This window comes from Aricia agestis, chromosome 6, assembly GCF_905147365.1.
Source record: "Aricia agestis chromosome 6, ilAriAges1.1, whole genome shotgun sequence".
NCBI lineage: Eukaryota > Metazoa > Arthropoda > Insecta > Lepidoptera > Lycaenidae > Aricia > Aricia agestis.
In genome coordinates this window covers 10,005,394-10,026,302 of record NC_056411.1, presented here as the reverse complement: position 1 = coordinate 10,026,302, position 20,909 = coordinate 10,005,394, and the positions used below count along the sequence as shown (strand labels likewise).

General features: G+C 34.6%; 1 protein-coding gene across 8 annotated transcripts in view; it reads right to left on the bottom strand.

Annotated features, from left to right (window-relative positions):
* The window catches only part of LOC121727707 (homeobox protein cut-like), a 118,701-nt gene that overhangs the window by 41,476 nt on the left and 56,316 nt on the right, over positions 1 to 20,909 (bottom strand). For all 8 annotated transcript variants that reach the window (XM_042115678.1, XM_042115679.1, XM_042115685.1 and 5 more), the window contains one exon: positions 16,515 to 16,823. In XM_042115678.1, the coding sequence (XP_041971612.1) occupies positions 16,515 to 16,823 (309 nt within the window). The remainder of the gene's footprint in view (positions 1 to 16,514; positions 16,824 to 20,909) is intronic.

Below are 20,909 nucleotides of genomic sequence, written 5' to 3'. Positions count from 1 at the left end.
AGATCCATTTGTTTTTTGTTTGCCAGCTCCCAAATTAATTTACCTACGAGCTATCATGTACAGGACTCTTTTGTTTCAATTATTTCACTTCGGTGTAAATTTTATGTTTTGACATATTACATAGAAAATAATATTTATGACGGGCATCTATGTTAATTTAAACAGTAGTTATAGTATACCTAGTCCAGTAACTTTGTGAGTGATCTAAAAACTTTCGATAATCATTATTTTTTCTTTCATGATTGGCAACTTTGATTGTCAACCAGTGTCAAGTTTCAATAGTGTTGTAGCTATTAATAATACATTTTTGATTTAACTAACAACTGTTCTGTCACATGTCATGTCCAAAGTGATAATTATAAATGAATGGTAAACAGAACGAGTCCAAAAATCTATTCTGGTTTGATTGACGCCCGGTGGAATCGAATTGGCAAGCGAGAGGAATAGGTGGCGCTGTTGTCTATGAAACCGTGCCATCGGCCATCATTAATAGGCTGTCAAAGTCAAACGTCTCGACTCTAGGGCTGGCAGATTTATTTTGTCAGTGGAATGTTGACGAATCCTATTTATAGCCAATACTAGCTTGCTTGTACTTATTAACCTAAATAACTATTTTTATATCAAGTCAAGTTAATATTTTTGTATCTAGCAAATCGTTTATTGACTATATTATTATCATTTTTATCGAAGTTATTTGTCGAAAATATTATGGGTATTTCGGGGGTAGTTTTTATTTTAAGTTCGCATTAACATAATGATCTAAATCCAGTTACCCCATCGATATGGTTAGCATTTAATTTGTCACGCGGCCCTAGACAGCAATCAGACGCCCTTGACAGATGACATTCCAAATTACAATAATTACATTTGACATCCCTGCAGCAGAACTTAAGTACGAGAGATAGGACCGCCCGAACAGAACTTAAAACATTGTTACAAATCTTTGCATCCACTCCTAAAAAACAAAACATAGCTTCCTAAAGCTTTTAGTGCCACATAATAAATTGTTGTAATTCATTTGTTTTGATTAGTATTAATGAATTATAAACTGCAAATTAATTAAAATTTAGTGCAGAAGTTATTTCAAATGACATAATAGCCGTAATTTTTGTTACGGATTCCTCTCCTAACATCTTCAGTATTTAAAACGATACGTTCGTAAAACATAAAACAGTTTATTATATTTTGTGTTTGAGAAACTTGGCTTTGATCCACATTTTTAATGAACAAGTTTTTGCATAAAAAGTAGCGAGATATGAATATTCGATATCATGCGTTGTGTCGCCTACGAGTTCCCCGCTCCAAGTGACGAGAGGTAGCGTTGAGTAGACTATAATTCACCCATACACGGTTACAAGAAAATGTACAAGACAAATTCCACAAACATACTTCATTTTTTTAATCTATTAAGGTACTTTTATTTCAAGCAGGTAAAAGGTTGAAAACAAAATTTTATTCCAATTGAAAAAATAGTTGTGTACAGTTAAACTGCACTAAAAACTGAATCTATTGCATAGTCGAATATAAATCATATTATGATATAATTTTACATACTCACTTGTAAGCTATACCTATTAATATACCTATAAAAAGTATATTTTTGGACTCTTTAGACATTTATATGAAATAAATTTCAGAACAATTTATTGTTTTTGTTTTACAATTACATTTTTATGACTTACTTATCATTATAATATTTTGAAACATAACACTATAGATAATATTTATGCATGAGTTTCACGTATCCGTAATAAAATATTGAAAATTTAAATAAAATATTTGCGTAACACGAAAGTTTATGATTTGGCGTGTTTCAAGAAGGGTCCTTTTTAACAGGGTTGTTCACCTACCAAAGGGTTAATTCCATACGCAAGGGTTATGCCGAGGCTGTGTGATTATGATTGTACGTTCGATTCGTTTGAGGTATTGCGTGCCAGAAATACCTTTGTTTTTATTTTCGGGTCTGCGCGAGATGTTTTGTCTATGGCTCGTTACGATGTTTCTGTTTGATGTTTCTGATATTTAATAAGTGTTCTGTTTGAAAATTTTATGTAATTTTTAATTTGATAATTAATTGTAATGCTTTATGATGCAAACTCTTGTCTTGTTCCACACTGTTTAAATTCGTCTGACTATCGGTTTCAAATTCGTCACTATCTGATATATGACTATAGCTATGTCCACACTTTGCGCTTTCGTCTTCAATTTTCGCCATCTTCTTTCATTCAACTTTCATTTTGGCGCATTAAATAATTGAATGCGTCAACGAACGCAACGCCATCATTGTTATTTTTGAAGTTTTGGATACGGTCAGAGGGCATGCGTCGTGGGCATGCCTCACGTTCGCTGTTGACTGCGTTATAACGCATGCCCTTGACGAACAGAAAAAGGCACAATGTGGACAAAGCAAATGGCTACTTTTATGAGTATTCTTTCAAGTTGTTTCTTAATCGTATTAGATTCTTACGAATGTAAAATAAGTACCAGTTTGTAGGTACTACATATTACTTAAAAAACTTCCAACTCTATTTTTGACCATGTTACATAAGTTGAAATAAATTACATTAGTTATGTATACTCAGTATATTTAATGTGCATAAATAATTCAATCGTAATAAGCTATATACTGTATTTACTAGGGAGTAGACTCTGGGGACTAAATTTGAGATGGGGGCGTTCAAAAATCCCGATCGAACCCTATCGAATGCATCTTTGTGTCAATACGCACACAAACAATTACAAAATCTGCCCCTGATGGGGACACGGATTTTAGAGACATTAGTGTATGTGATGTTTTGAACAGTTTTGAGAGTCCAATTAATGAAAATGCTAGTGAAGAATCGAAAGAGAATGATCACTGCGAATGTAGTAGAGACTTGCTAATGAAAGTTTAGGGAATGGCCCGCGGCACAGAGCCTTGAATTGCAAGTATACTCTCAGAGGAAATTGTGTCTTCTTTACATAGACTAACTTGACGATAGTCGCGGAAAAGGTAGCAGAAGAAGTTTAGCGTTCATCGTTTAGTACATTATTGTTCTAAGGTGTCTGTTAGGTTAGGTTAGTTACTTTAAGATGTAATTTGCGTTGAACATTTTTACATAAAAAATAGATGTGAATTTTCCGTGTATGTACAATAACATTTATATATAAAATTTGGGATAACTAATAGAGGGTGGACAGGACTTCGATTGATCTCACTTGATGCTAAGGGTGCGATCGTGGAAGGGTTGTTAAAATATTGCAAGGGGTGGCATTGATAATATCAAATGTATATAAGGCGGTCCATCGGCCCTTTCGTTCGATACACGAATTCTTATTACCCTTGATGAATTTTTGGAGGTTTTAAAATTTTACTGGCAACATTTTCAAAGAGATGTTTTGTTTACTAGACCGTTGCACGTTTTTAAAATCTAATTAAGCATCCTACTTTTTCTTATATCATGAATCAGATGGATTTTGTCTTTTGATAAATCTTATGATAATATGGGATTATCATTAGATTTATCAGAAGACAATTTCGGTAATTAATTAGAAAAAATATATCATAGAATTAAGACAAAAACACTTGGGGCCCTTTTGTATGGGCTATAAAATTATACTTGCAAAAAACAAAGCGCAAATCAGGGGTTGTCATTTCGCTTCATTGTACTATGGCATGCGATGTTCCAGCCTAAAACAGCGGTAAATATTATTTACTACCTTTTGAAATAACAATTGACACAGTGTTTGCTTGTCTTTCTGAAGTCGGTTTGGTAAGCACGACTCTTGTGTTTAGAACTAGAAATATAGAGTCGCTTGAAACAAGTCGCTTGCATCTAGAAAATGAGACACATTTCTATATGTAGCTCTTATATGAGTATATATCCTTATGGATATAAGATCTACGCACAATTTCAAAGTTGTAACTAATAACTTTACTCAATAAATGAGTTCGTAGCAAGAAAATAACTATATGTATATAAGTAGGTAACTACGTAGGAGTTATCTTACAGTAATTTATAAGGCATCTTCAATTCTCAAGACGTAAGGAATACGTGGCTCGACCTAACCTTCATCCATGGTCTTTTACATCGTTTGCAGAACGTCTACAGAAAAGTCGCGGCGACCAAATCCGGCGACTTGGCGCTCGCGTGTGGCGTGACCGGGGCGCGTTGTATTTGACACGGAATTGTCTGTAGTTTTCACACTCAAATTTTCGTTTACCGTCTCGCTTTTCGGCAGTGCAATTAGTGATCGTTATCTTCTTTGTACCTAGCCCGCATCGCAGTATTTATGTCTATGAAGGAGTGCGCCCCGCCCTGATTTATAATATACTTATTTCGCCTAGATAACGGTGCTATAATTTTATAATTGCATTTTGGCAGCACTTTTATTAGACAATAAAAAACTTTCTAATATCAAATTACTTAAAACATATTAAGATTTCCAAAATCAAAAACTGATTGTCTGGCAAATTTCGTTGCTTCTCATACTCGCATCGATATAAAACATCATCAAAAATCAATTATCCGTCTTGGAGATAATTCTAAGCGCGTACCGCCTACGCATAAATCATTCGCACGATGTACTGACAATAGCCAACTCTATAAACACACCCTCGCATTCGGTAATTAATTAAAATTATTAATGACAGCACAAAATAATGCAAAATCGATAGTAGCACAAGAACACGCTCGCGCTCTCAACGGGTTATTAAGTCGCTGCTAAATACTATTTTTTTCGTTTTAATAGCCGGAATATGCAGATGGAAGTCGTTTTACGTTTTCTTTTATTGACAGTTTATGATTCGGAAACTGGGAATGAGTTCCAGTGCGATTCGATAGAGCGTCGGCGGGACGCGTCTTTTGGGAAGTTGTAACAATAAAAACTTATATTCCTACGATTATGTTGCTTTCTAAAATTTCATAACTCTTTTGTATAATAGGTGGCTTTAATTACGAGTAATAACCTGTGACGTTTAGCATTTACTGAATAAATTAATTTAAAAATGGAATAGAACGGCAGCCATTTTGGGAGTCGCATTTAAAGATTTATCTGTGTAATGTGACAGCCGATAGCGCGAGAGCCGTTTAAAAATCGAACCTTTTAATAGTCACGCGATTCGAGTAATGTTTTGACGTTCGAAGATTATCTGTATTAATGGCGTGTGATTAATACAATCGGGGATATTGACAAATTCGAGCCATTAAGCGCGATGCCCGTTGAGTGCTTCTGATTACAATTAGAATAATACTTAAAATTAATTGTTTACCACGAGTTTTGTCGACAATTCACACTGTTGAGCTCGATTTTGATGGATGGCTTACCTGGAACAAAAAGGAAAATTATTACTAACTAGCTAATAGCCGATTCGTGAGGGCTCGCGCCGTTTTCGTAACAATCTTTAAGGCAGTTATTTTAATATTTTAATAGTAACCAAACCTTGACTGACCGATGATAACACATCTATGAAATAAATAAAAATTACTGTGCTAAAGCACAAATCAATAGGCGTCATAGTTTTTCGGTAAAGTGTACCACAAAAGTGCTCAGGTTGTGGTATATATATACTAGGGCTCGGTTCGCTCGCCCTGCGAATTTCAAAATACTTAATAAAATATGTTGCATTTCATATAAAGTATGTTTCAAAATAATAAAATATGTTGCAAACAATAAAAGCCTGCCCTTTTCCAGGTCCGAAAGTTGATCCTACCAGAACCACAGACCGAGAAAGAGACCCACTTTCGTATTTGGAATAATAATATGGAATATGGATATAAAAAAATCGATAGGAGAATTGGCACTCGTAAAGTTTGTGTTGTAGCGTGTTTGTTATCTTGTACGCGGTGACGCGGGCATCAGAACAAAAGAGGAGGTTCGAAAGGAGAAAGCAATTACAACAAGTCTCCAGTATCAAGGGTGAACACGACACGTCTGTAGAGAGCCCTGCTCACCGACCGCGCTATTATCCGTCTATTAAAACTAGATAATATTTCTAATAAATATACTATTTACAATATGAGAATGAACTTACTTGAACCGAAAAAAATACTCTATTTGTTTAATCGATGAAAGATTAAGTATCTTTTAATTTAAAAGGTAGAAGTTTTTACATGTAGAGGTATCACTGATCTCAGATTGATAAAACTACATAGTTGATGTAATGAAAACACAGAGTTACTATTCCATATATTAAAAATTAAATAAAAGTAAGACTAGGCATAAAGATAAAAGGTTCAATAGCCGCGCAAAACCAATCAAAATGTCGTATAGAAATATCATCGTCGGTAAAAAAAAGAAAAACAGAGAAAAACAAAAGGAAATTTCATTCTACATGGTACTTAAGAAGTTTTGCATCTTGAGATGTACAAGTGGCATCTGACATGAGGGAATTAATTGTATTATTCCAGCAGAGCGGGGGATCGGAAGAATTATCAATTAAAGAAAGAAACCGTCAATCTGAAGGGTGATCGACTTCAAATATGACTTCCCGAATATTCATAATATGATGAAATTTATTTGCAATTAAGAGTTGATTGAAATTAATAAAAACATACGATCTGATCTGATGAGCTATCTGCTCGAAGCGCAATTTTTATCAGTTGTATTATTATAACCATCGGTCTCGATCACAAATTTTAGAAGTAATGTTCCGAGTTCTCGATTATTAAAATATGGTTCAAACTTTTTGCTAGTCAAAGCCCAAATTTTTATAACAATTGTAGTATTATCGTTCTCTGTTATTAAAATATGTTTTAATATAGTGGCACTTATAAACAAAAGGAATTAAAAATAAAAAACCACCCCGTTCGGGTGTATCGTAAATCAGGCGTCCCTACAGACTGGGGGGATGGGGGTGCTTCGATTTTCCGCAACATTCGTCTTAGCATTAGTACTTACAAGTCCTTGTTTTCCTTTAATTGTGTATCGGTTCCCCGCTCTCCTCGGCCTGTGTTCTACCGGGACCATCTATTTCGTCATTATTGGATGTCTCTTTTAGTCCTTCTTTAAGCGTATGTAAATAGATGTGGTATATTTTTTACTCCTTGTATGTTTCTTTCTACGTTGTGGATCGACAAGAGCGCAAAAGCGGCACGTAATATTTCAAAAGAGACCAAAGAGCTGAACTCTCTGCTCGAAAACTCAATAATGAGATGACAGAAATGGACATAAAATTCATATGCATCAAATCGTATTACGGAGGTAAAACAAACGCGGAGAGTGCAAATGTAAAAATGTACGTAAACAAAATTCCTAAACCTGAAACGTGCAATAAACACCAAATTAAAGTCGATTCTCTTTGAGAGATTTTATTTATTTCCCTTTTAATTTTTCCCACAGTATCCAGATCAAATCCTTTGGCGGTTATTAGAATTCACAAATTTATATCTAAGCGACATGGCAATAAGCGTTCGATTCGGACGAGAGTCCCGCGTTTGAGGTATAATTAATTGATACTTGTTTTTTGTCTAAAGCCTCAGGTGGCGAAAGTCTTAAATAAATAATCGAAGGTATTAAAGTCCCCTCTCAATTATCGGGGTCTCGATATTTATTTGTTTGCGACAAACCGTTTGTATCAAAAACAAACAACGCTCGAGTCGTATTGTCGAGTTCCAACTTTTATAAGGCTTTCATAATTTAATTATATTGCGTTCGCTATGTAACTTTTTGTTAAGTATGAGTATCACTTTACAAGTAAAAATCTCGCCTTGTACATGCAAACCTTAGCTACGAAATTTCGTGGAGACAAGCAACGTTATACCAGTACTAAAATAATGAAGTTTGTGGTCGTAAAAGATTTTTAGTTAAAAAATTATGATCTGTGAAAAAAACAGTTTACTTATGTTTTATAACAATAAATAAGAAATTAAGAGTAACAAAGCAGGAGAGAAAGCAAGACAGGTAGAGCCGATTGACTGAAACATCAACATTGTGACTATTGTGCCTCAGTTTGTGTAACACAGTCGAAGGCTCAGCCGTGCTCGACTAATTTCGATTGTCATAAATTCTGGCATTAATTTAACGACAAACCATTAGATAGATTCTGCTGTCCCTTGGGAACTATCCTATAGTTACAGATGTAGAGCCGTAATGATTTACATTCCAAATAAACAATTGAACATCTGATGCCAACAACATAGAAATGTTATTTGATTGACATTGTTTCTCGTTGAGATGCGATTAGCAGCGATGACAATCGAAAAACGGCCCTACCCTTTTTGATCCAAGGTATAGAATTGATCGATGATAACTTAACGATTTTAGGTTAATCGCTTAATGTCTTAGCGAAGGACGTATGTTATTTTCTTCTATACGCAATAAACATTAAGCACCAATACTATCAATGTTGATTGGACTCGTGAGCTCCCTAGTAATTACTGTTGAAAATAAAATCGCTTCCCTGTTGTCGTCTATAATCAAATGTCAATAAGTCAATTGCTAAAATATCATGTGCGAAAAAGTTCATCGCATCACCGAAAATAAAATAATAAACAATATCAGATAAGTTCCTTACACGTGTAGGAATCGATCGGCCTCTGGTTCTCAAACTTCTCATTCGAGTTCTACAATTAAGTACATATTATTAAATAAGGAAACGAGATATGAATCTGGCATGAGAAATGTTTGCATTAATTACAGAGATCTTGGTTACTTACGTGGTATATTTAGTAAGTAAATAATTTTTTGCTGGTTGTCAAATATAGGTACCTAACCATACGTATGTTACCTTAAACTGAAAAGTTGTTTAGAGCTCCTACGTATATTAGAAAATGAAGTAAACTATGCGCTGCCTTATGTAGTACTAATTAACTGTCAACTTTACAGTGTTTTTTTATAAAAAATTTTGAGAGTCAATGAATTTGTACAAAAACAATTGATATTTCATCTAAGTAATGTAAAAAAGTAAACATTTGACCCGACAGATAACACCGGACATTGACATCTCTGATGTATCGATGTGATTGGTTTGGGTTCACGATAACGTTACATCACACACGGAAACGAATTATCAAAACAAATACGTGTACCAAAATACGTGTCCATAAAGTGCGTAGTTTTAATCTTTGCGAATCAGCAAAAATGATGAGCAAAGATTCCGTAGTTCAAAAGGTAACTTCAACGTGTAATGCTACACTAAAGTGAAAACTTTGCCTAAAATCCATACTTCAGAATGACGAAGTAAAAATAAAAAGAAATGTCTTTAAGAAGTCGAAGAATAATACACCAAAACTTAAATGCAGCCAAGCAATAACTTATTTATTTATTTAAATCGCGAACACCAACACAGCGAAAGCCTTCTGCATCAGAATCCCAAGTATTGAAGCAATCATTACAATAACAAAGCGCTGAATAAAGCGAACATTATAATCCGTTTGTTTCCGTGTCAAAAAATTAATATTAACGATATCTTGAACAATGAAGTGAAGCTTGAAAAAAAAAGGAAATAATTTATGCGAGACATTTCTTTTGACGCCTTTGTTTTAACAAATATTCAATTTAATTGAATTATTCCGGGTGAAAATTTGCGGACAGCTTGTAAAATATAGTGCAGCAGAATCCGTTTGTTGTTTTACAAATGCACCCTAAAAAGTCCAGTTGGACGACGACTTCTGTGATCAATACAGATCGGTACCGATCAGCAGCTGGACAGTCTCAATTAATTTTATTCAGATAATAACGTGTAATCGTACAACGCTATTATAATTCCTCGGCCTAACCTATAAGACCTACTATTGATTGCAGATTTGGTCGCGAGTGACTGTGTTAAATTCGATTGAATCGGCGATTGTTAAAAAACCGGTGTAACCAGTCCGCACCCTACGCCACGTGGTCAATCCATTTTGTCATTGTATATCGAAAATATCGTTTCCATTTGTCCGGTGCTATAGTATTCATAAATAAGATTTATCCTCCTCAGCATATTGTCAGTGTTCCACAAAAACTCATAAAAGCTCGCGAGCATTGAAATTAATTTAGGTCAGCGTATCTAGAAAATCGTATCAAAATAATATTACGGTTAGAAAGTGTACCTAAAGGTGTGTTCTATTTAATTTAAATGTAATATTTCATTGTTATTATGTTTCATATTATGATTCTTATCTTTCGTCGTGTATATCGTGTCTCCAAACCGAAAAATAATAATATTATATTATTCTTTATATTATGTGTATTAAATGCGATTGCGTGTCGTTTATATTTTTCATCAGTAATATCGTAAAGTATTTGTATCCTTTATATTATTAGAATTAGGAAGTTATTACCTGAAATTATGAATACCTTTGTACTTAAAAAATGTATTATTGAATTGTATTATTTCGAAATTTGCAACTGTTCAACCGTTCCACCCCCTCGGCGTTCCGCTGAATCCTTAATGAGTAAATTAACGGAACCTATTGTTTAGGACCGATGTTTTTTATATCGGAATATTAATAACCATCCCTATTGTCTCGGGGTTTGGGGGTGCCAAGAAAAATGTTCCGCCATTCAGTAATAGAAACGGGGGGTACAAAGTTTGATTTGATTGATTCGGGCATTAATTATAATACAAATCTTCGTAACGACAAAAACATTTCGAATGGTAACTTTGAAAAATATTGAAATAGAATCCATAGCAAAATATGTAAAAAAAAACCTTTTCGGTTTTATAGTAAAGTACAAACATGATATAAAAAATGATACAAACAATATTTATAACGAAACATTATCACATAAACAGATAACGCAAAACAAATCAATATGACATTATGTTGAGGCACCAAATTGTTCAATTACTTAGAACTCAGACGATCACACAATACCCCCGTTAATAGCTACATAGAAACAGATAGGGCATTATACCGATAATATGTCACAAATCATCTTGCACGCTACACAAAGTTTATAATGAATTGACATATTCTGTACACGTGTTGCTCGCCGTACTAACGCGTCTCGACACACGACTGGTGATTTATACCCAAGCCAAACTCGACCCTGTCACTGAGTACTTCAAGTACACTATCACATTCGATAGCAATTAGTTCGATTTGTTTACTATCATCGATTGAAGATGGAAGATTCAAGACAGTTTCCTTGCGATCTAAGAGTGGTAATGATAGTAAAACTAGAAACGGTCTGATATCTGGTTTGAATAGACTAGACTTCAAATAAGGCTAAGTCGCAGTTAGTATGATTCATATCAGCATACTTTTTATTTTAATTGTGAAAGATAAACTAGAAGCAATCTTTTTGATTAAGTAAAACAAGTCTTAATAATGTCTTGTTATATATTTCCAGTTCATATTTAACGCATCTAATTTGCACTCATCTGCACATAAATACTTGTTTCTGAAATCTTCCAACATGTCATTTTGGTACGATGTGTCACTTACAGATTATTAAGACTGACTAACTTATGTAAACTCGTGACTAATAGAATGGATAGAGAATTTAATGATATCATTGAAACATTTGCATAGGCCTTAATCTATCTTCGACGAAATTTTTATTACACATTTATCATTATTTGTTTTTGTTTCAAGAAAATTTTCTTGAATTTAAATATAGTATCGAGCAAGTTTCAGAACGTTTTCAAATTAACGACACCGGTGACGTCAGTTGTAAGACCGAAAATTACGGTGTAATAGAAATAAAAATTCGAAATAAGAAAGTCTTTGAAGATAAATAATTTATTGCTCCACTAAAACCTGCATAAGAAAGAAATGTTGATAAACATCGAACATTAAATATGTAACTGTTGACGATCATAAAAGATGCAAGCCAGACACTAGACGTAGTAAATATCACTTCGTAGGAAGTGTAACTGTTTAGGCGTTACGTACCTGGGTTTGGCAAATTAAAAACGAAGTTCCACGGATAATTTGCATGGCGTTCGTTTGATCTGTTATCTGTCTCGAAGTGAGTCAGATGATTGCGGCGGTTTTTCGTAACGCGTCATATGAACTGATTTACAGCCAGTCCGTTTGCAGCCGGTGTCGTGGTGCTTGCAGTCGATAGCATCGACGTCTTCACGTGTCTCATTAATAGAAGAAACAGGTGTGCCGCAGGGTGGTCTAATCGGTCCATCTTTGTTTACATAATACAAATTTATTGCACACGTTGACGTCTCGCGGCGCGCGTTTGATTCATGCGCCAGCGCTGACGCTTTTTTTAAATACTGATTTACAATAAAAACCAAACGTTTCACCGGCGATTGATGCGAGTTATGATTAATGACGAGCCTTTGATGTCGGCTGCTATGAATCTATCGAGGCGGCTTCTGAATATTGACGCTCCGAGTATATAAATAAACCGGAACGAAACATGTTAGTTTTAATTTTATTTTAGTCAATTATTTTTGTAGTAAATCACCGTAAATAAATATTAAATAATTATAATTAATTATTGAAGTTATTCAATAAAGTTTTTTGATTAGAAAAGTGACATTGTAAATAAACTGACCACAGTAATACCCTGATTGGCTAATTGATGAAGATATTGTAGTTTACACAGATTCCGGACTTCCGGAGATGTCTATATCTATCAAGAATAAAACGAGGTTACCATAAAATCGAATCTAGGATAATAATAACAATCGTAGAAATAGTTTACATCACATAATAGTTTACACAATATCCAATAAGAATATTCCACATTAGAATTCGAACGGAGGTGGCCACTTTAATATGATTCAGTACAAGAAAAAACACATACCTACACAAAAAACCCAAATTACAATTACAGGTCATTACAGAATTCCAATAGGAGATAAATAAAGTACAATCGACATGACTCACGCAATATTGTCACGGGATGGATAAATTGCCGTGTTTCGGGCGACGCGGTTAAAATTAGTCTAATCAGCATCGCGTACAAAGAATCCCATCGCTTTCATCATCGACACTATGATGTTTACGTTGCATTTTCTAAGAATCCCGGCCCCAGCATTCAATACTTGGAAATAAATATGGGAGTTTGACATTTGCTTTCATGTACGTTCGCATGTTTCGTGTGTAATTACGGGGATCACTGGAGATTGGCTGTCATATCTCCTCGGCGTTAGAGTCTATTTTGGCTTCGTGCGCTAGGTTTTTTGTTATTAAATTATCGTGCGTGGCGATTTTAAAGATGATAGGTTGCGTTTGATGGTCTGATTGCATCTCTTGTCGACGCCGACGTTTCGAATCCGTTGCTTTCTCTTTGATTGACTGCGATTAAAGGCGCATTTGTCTTGTTTGACGTCTGCGAGGTCAAAGGCAATCAGTCACTAAACTTGGTTTATTTTGCGTTCTATTTCTGTAAGCGATATTTTGAATGTGGACAGGAAATCTTTTGAGGTAATTGTGATCAGATATCAAGTGTTGTTGTGATTTTAGTTTATAAACTGTTTACATCGGACGTTATGAAAGTGTCTTTGTTTCTTGGAGCTTATTGGCTGCATGATCCACTTCGCTAACTCATTTATTCTCTTTACAGCCGAGATGGGTTATTGAAATGGCTATAAATAAATCGGAATACCCGAGAGTCATTTCCATCATACTTAATGACAATCTTCTGGCGAAGAAATAGTAATTTCATGACATACACTCACATTATTTAAGTGAAACGCGTTTGACGACCAAAAATAACAAAATTAAAATAAATCGAACGACAGACAGCCGTCATAAACTAATTTCGAGTGTTTTCCTTTTGGTGTGGACAAAAATAGCTTCGCCACTCTTTCATGTCTCAGCAGCGCAGCGTGACATTAACACTTTACTGCTTTGTTTTTAAGTACGGGCGGTCATTGAAGGTGTATTATAACCAGTGCTAATTAATGTATTTCCATTTAACCGTCGAAATGTTCAACAGAAGATACACATCATTTACGACGACGCGTCCTAGTCTTAACTATTATGACAGCTGCTGCTATGCTGTTTAGGAGGATTGATTTTATAGCTATTTACTAGAAGAGCAATGCTTTATGCGTGGAAAACCTTGAGAAAGTTTTTCTCGCTGTTTAGACTTCCATTGAACATTGAAAGGCTAGATAGCCTTTCAATATTCAAAAGTAGTCTTAAGAACTGTTCATAGAAGAGTATAATAGAAAAAAACTCTTTTAGATAATTTGTTAAACGATTGATATTTTAAAGTAAAATCGTTCAAAAGATGGGTAATTTTTCGTCGACGAAAAAGTTAAATAAAATCGAAGTTTAAATCAAAAGCAATTCGGTGAAGTCGTAATCAGAAAAGTTATTTTTGAACTGGATCGTTTATCGGTTGTCATCAAAAAGAAATAATATTTAACCCTTCTCTACTAACTTAATTAAAAACAAGTGAACTCGAGGCGAAAGAAAAAAGTCAAAGAGAAGTCGGGGCTATGTTTGTGAAACAAATTCGTCGCGGTAAACTAATTTGTATTTTACAAGTGCGAATTTTTGACGAATACCTTGTATTGTTATTTATTATGGATTTGTTCTGATGCTAATTGCTGTCACGGCCGTATATAATTTAGTTTAGATCCAGGCGTAATGTCTGAAATAGTATTGATTTAGATTTTTTTATTATTTTCTTCTTGCTTTAAGTAAGTATTTATAATTTTAAAATTGCAGGTAACAGTAAATGTTACTTTAAATTACAAAATGAAAAACTTGGATTCAATCAACTGAAATTTCATATTATGTATTTTCCGTTTATTACTCTGGCGTATTCAGAAATACTAAAAGCCCCCAATTCACTATAAATGCAGGTTTCGGTGATTCAATGAGGTACCGTGAATACGTGAAGGATTCTGATGCACCAAGTTCTTTCACTCCGCTGCACTCTGATAAGTTGAATGAAAATTCGATGTTTTTGTCTATTTACATGCCCTTTATGCAGCGTGCGTGTTGTCTGAATGCTGCCCACTTATTGATAATTAATCTTTTTTGGGATATTTGATGGATGTAAAACATTTTCACTAATTGAAGCAGCTGTTTCGTCCATCATCAGAAATTCGTGGGTTTTCTATGTTTTTGTGAGCGATGTTGATTGAATTAGCTACTTCATTAAAAGGTCTACGTGTATTAAAAGAGCGAGGTTTTATCATTTTTATAGTAGCTTCGGACAGAGAGTATAGAAAATGATAATAATAATAGAAAAATACTCGCCTCCGAACCTCGTTGTCTTGAATCTAACTAACAGTAGCTGTTTGAAAATCTTATTGGAATCATCCTATCACATTAGTTGTCAGTTAACAATGCTACGGCTCTGTTCATTTGACAGTAGCATGTTTTGAACTAGTAAAGTTTATCAGCTATTAGTATTGAGCGGATATGAGCGTGGGCGATGTGTCCCACTCTCAATAAAACAGCTGAATTGGTTTTACTGCCATATCACTTCACGCTTCTAATGCTGGTACTTGATCGATAATTTTGATTGATCGTTTCAATGATATTTGGTAAATAAATTGACTATAAAATGTATTTGAGCGTGCGCGTGCTGGGCCTCAAAAATATTGTTTTTGTATAAATTTTCATTAAATATTTACCAAATTGGCCTAGAAGGAATTTAAGTTTTTAGCTGTTAAGTTGCTAGTCGAATTTGAACTTGAAACGAGTCAAAAGATTGGTCTTCATGGTAAAAAAGATACTGGCTACATCACAGTAGGTACCTATACGCAGTCTTCTTAATATTCAGGATTCGTATTATTTATTAGTTGATAAAAACAATAAAAATCACAACATTAACACTCAGCCGAACAATTTAACAAAATGGTGTTGAATCAGCTTGCCACGTTTCTACATATAAAATATTTTTTATTAATGTTACTATTAACATTGTTAACTAATTACTAGTTCAAACAATGAGGTCGGTTATACGCGGGTGATATTTATGTAGTGCAAGGATTACCGACCGTTCGGTGCCGATCAATCATTCCATTAAATGTATCCTGTTCTCCTTCACTAGTGGTTACCAGGGACGATCATCGATAAAATATCGATAAAAATGTATTTAATTATAAACGACCACACATAACATCACTAGCTGAGCAATCAAATTAAGGAATTGAAAAAAATTGCACCAGAAAATATGGCAGATGCTCAGTACAATTTGGATCTCGACTAAACAAATGAGCAGCCATCACTATTTAAACGAACGGTAGTAAGTTGAAATAATTTATCGATAAAGTGCCGTCCCTAGATCAAACGGACTGTCAAATTCAATTCAGCGGTGCCCCCGCACATGTAATTGATTTATTGATCGTACGTTACATTCGATACGAGATGGCCTGCGCGGGCGCAGCCAGTTGAGCGCAAGGCTATTGCATCCTTTAACTGTAATTTTCTATCCAGTTAACCGGGTGACCTCATAGAAACAATTCATCTTTTTCATACGGGAAGTCGTTATTATCGTATTTTTATTCAATATCATCGCTTCTGACTATTGAATGCGATTAATAATGTCGTCGAATGATTTCAATTTATTAAGAGAATTGAGGTCGATCTATGAAACAAAACATTTCCTTTTTATAACTTTCGTATATCGCTATGACGATTTGTAACTTACTTTATGTTATAAAAATCAATGTAACATACCTCTTTCTCTTTCGCAGCCAGTTCATTTTCTAAATTTGTTCCCGTATTTACGACAGGACTACTCCTCGCCGAGTTGCTATTACTTCGTGCTGTGGCTGCCATTTCTATCTTCTGCTCTATATCTTCATCAATGTCGGGCAATCTTCTCTTTTCCTCCTTTATGTCTGAACTAAACTTGTCTAACTCTCTTCTGGAGTCTATGAGAGAGCCATTCGTCTTGGGAGGTATCGTGGCTTGTAAGGGCGTAGGACTGGTCGTTGCTAGTTGTTCCTTGAGAGTGGTGACCTCCTTTTCCGCCAAAGTAGCTCTCTGAAACAAGGAAAAATGAATTTAAGTATACGAGTAAACGATACAAAACCTTTCGAAGTAATCTAGTATGTATAAATATAATACGTGTTTGATCGTCGGGAAGGATACTCATAACCCTAAGTAGGTCGTCGATGGTCACGAAGGTATGGGCGAGCCAGACACAATTTTACAATTATAATGGCAAAATGTAACGTATGCATTATGATGCGACAATTGTAATGCAATAATTCGTTTCAGTCCGATTGTTGTCTAGCGCGATAACGGAAGCATCGATTCGCATTTCCACGTGTGGTGTATAATCTAATTAATAATCAGTTCCCATAGACTATTTCTAGGGCTGGCAGACTAAAAAACATAAGTCAAAAAGTGAAACTTTTCAGGAACAACTAAAAACTGTATAAAAAAAAAGCGTTAAACTATAAAATCAACTTTATTGGAATATTGAGATGTTTTTAATGAATACTAACATGCACGTAAATACAATTTGATAAAAATATAATAAAAAGCGATTTTAGTGACTTATGTTAGAAAGAACACTGTGTACCTAGAAGGTACTTGTGACTTAGGTGTATGAGAACAGTAAATTTAATATTATAAACTATGTTTTAGTTGACATTCAACTATTTATTCATCTTCTTCACTATCTAAAATATCAGGGTCAGTATTACGTACATTGTTCACAGAAGGCAAATCTAAATAAAATCTATGAAAAACGTCGGGTACTAAGGAGAGTAAAGAAATCAGATCATCTTTCTTTTCTTTTGATATCGGTAAGGGCTGTACCGATATAACAGGAATAGTATCAGGTATGGCAGACACTCGACTTTTCAAGTTAAATTTGTAAAAATTACATTCCGTGTCCAATGTGTCTTTGTAGGAGATTACGCCAAATTCAGAATCATAGCGCAACCACTTTTTATCGGGCCATTTAAATTGTCGCCCTTCTACATCTTTGTTTCTTAATACTAAAGGACCGTTTAACAATGAAGAAAAATCCAAAAAGTCGGAACTGCGCATTTCAACAACTTTAAATTTTTTACTGCTCGATCTGATGAGTTGAATCCAATCATGCGGGTGATAAATCTGCAAATCCGTTTTCTTCTTCTTTTTTTCAATGATGCTATGATTGAAAAAAAGAAGAAGAAAACGGATTTGTCCGTGTCCACTTGTCCACTTCCAAGTGGCTATGGCACAGAACCATGAACTTGTGGTCTATGACATCTATGTCTAATTTCTGCAAAGCCCAAGTAAACATTGAACTAACATGAGAATTTCGGTTCTGACCGCCACAAGTATCAGAATAAAATATTACATGTTTTGTATTCTCTGGTACGTATGTTTGAAGATGTTTGAAAAGACATGATGCTATTTGATTAGCTCCTCTAGCAGCTATGGTTTCATACCATATGTAACACACAGCTTTTCCAGTTTTGTTGTCATGGACAGTCAGGTTGAACGTCCACAACTGGCGTTTGTAGAAAGCTACAGAAGAGCTGAGGGCTGGAGTGGGTAAACACTATTGTAAGTCAAATGTGTAAACTTGCACAGTATTGTCAGTTTTATTTACTTGTGTATCACAATTTTTCATTTCGTATGCTTGATCTGCGGCAGTCTTGTAATGTTCATGTTGAGCAAGCAGCAGCAGAATCAACTGCTGTTTCAGGGAGTTCGAAATGTGGATCCAGAACAGAATCATCACTTGAGAAATCCATTTCTCGATTAATAAACATGACGCCAGTGTGGCCTGATGATGTGGAAGGTATTGGTTCTTCTTCCGCTATTGTGGGGTGTAGATTGCTGTTCATTTCGTTCATCTAAAAATAAAAACATACTGTAGAGGCTAAAAAAATAATTATTTTAATCATTTATTTATGATTGATGCTAAAATTAACAAATCACTGATGATTTCTGCTAAAACTACGATGAAAGACTGATTTAAATCAAACATGGCAAACTTACCTTCAACATTTGTGTTTCTCCTCATCACCATCTCAACTAATTTCTTTCCTCGCTGACAATCCATAGTAATTGGGAATATTTTTACATAAAATGTCACACTCCACAACTGTTCTGTTAACAAATCAGAGCAAAAGTAACTCGACTAGTGTGACCCAAATCACAACAGTTACCACTTATGTTTTTTGAAGGCAATAAATAATAATTTGAGCACCTACCCTCGAATAAAAAATCGAGATAACACGACGCACTTGACGTTCCTAATAACATAAGTCACTTTCTGTGTCCGTGAAGTCCGTGAGCTTCAAGTGTTCCTTTTAACATAACTCAACTTATGTTTTTTATAACGCCGAAAGATTAATGCGATTCAAGAGGTTGAAAAGGGACGCCACTTAGGTTCAAGCCCGAGCAAGCGAATATGACTTATGTGCTTTAGTCTGCCGATGTATTGATGTAAATTAATAATTTTGGTACAAAGAAAAAAAAATTGCATTTTTTGACTTATGTGCTTTAGTCTGCCGACCCGACATTTGTTCTTGTGGTCGCTGACGTAGGATCCTTTGTACCACTTCCTGTGGTATTCATTGCCTGTTCATTTGGTAATCTCTCGATCTCACAAAACGGATGTGCTGATTATTGGACGATACAAAAATCAGCTTTTCAACAATTCTAAAACAGTCCAACAATTATCGCTTTGTTTGAGTGCATTTAATTATACGTCGCTTATTTCGCAAAAAAACATCGACGCGAATCAATACAAAATGTCCAGTTTTTGAAGTAAAAGAGGGTAGCGAAACGGAACTAATACCCTACCACTCAAATACCTAATTAACGATATAAGCCCAAACCCCCTATGATCAAAAAAGAAAGTTAGGAAATTAGCAAATTAATTAAAATAAGTGAAATCTGAATTTAAAGATACGGCGAAAGAAGTAATTAATAAGAAAGTAAATGATGAAAACGTATTTGAATCGCACGCCTGCGCGCACGCGTGACGGTACAGATAACATCTATGCTTAAGGGTGCTGCTAGACTGGCTAGAGCTTATAATATAAGCCTAAATGTCCAAGTAAATGGATCACCAAAAACTGTAATCGTGGCTAAAATATCCATATTGAAATATAGTTGGGCAATGGAAACGTTGAATTGTCATAACTCATAAGTATGTCTGTTACAAGTCGACACTAAGTGGGTTTTAATATTATGCTCTAGAGTTTTTGTGAATTAGGTAATCTCAAAAATATTGATACTGAATTTATTACGATATGCTCGAAATATAAAACAAGTGTGTGCGTTAAGAACAATTTTCTACCGACTTAAGCATTGATTGTCTGATTAATGACGGAGATAAAACTCTCGAACACAATTATGCGTTTCTCATTTATAAGAAAAAAGTCCAACGAATACTTTTACAAAAAATAATTGATTTGCTTTATTTTTTACTCATTTATTTGTTTTATAGAGTATGTAGAGAATTACATATTGTATGGATTCTTTAAATGACCTCAGAAAGAAGAAGAACGTCAAAATCGATAATAATTGACTCTCATTACCGTATGTAAAAAAATTACGGGTGACATAAGATGTGGAAATGAGTCAGAGTCATGACTTCATAGACAACGGGCGAGTGATCAATCACAATCAATTGGATTTAACTCTACATTATCTATGGCCGCTACTTATCTTCTCGCGGATATTCAATTATTCTATAATACTTTTGAAAATGTACTGTTATGAAAATACAATTTTCTTGTATCAACAGGTCAATATTCTTAAGCGAAAAAAAATACTGAGACTAATCATATAACTTATTTTCTCCTCCCAAAGTAACGATTACAGCTTATTAATTATTATTAAGAATGGGGTGAAATGATGCGGGTTGCAATTTTAGATCAATTTGAATAAGCTGGTAGTTAATTCATAAAAATATGACATAGGCGTGTATTTTTAATTGACAATATCAAAGTATTGTTTAGATTGCACTAAAATAAAAATCTAAGATGACAATTACTTGTACATTACTATTAAGGGTGACCAACCCTTTCGCATTAAAAAAGGGAGACTATGCGGGCTACTAATGTGGATTCGCAAAGGGACAATGACCCCCAAAAAAATTCGATCGAAAATTGC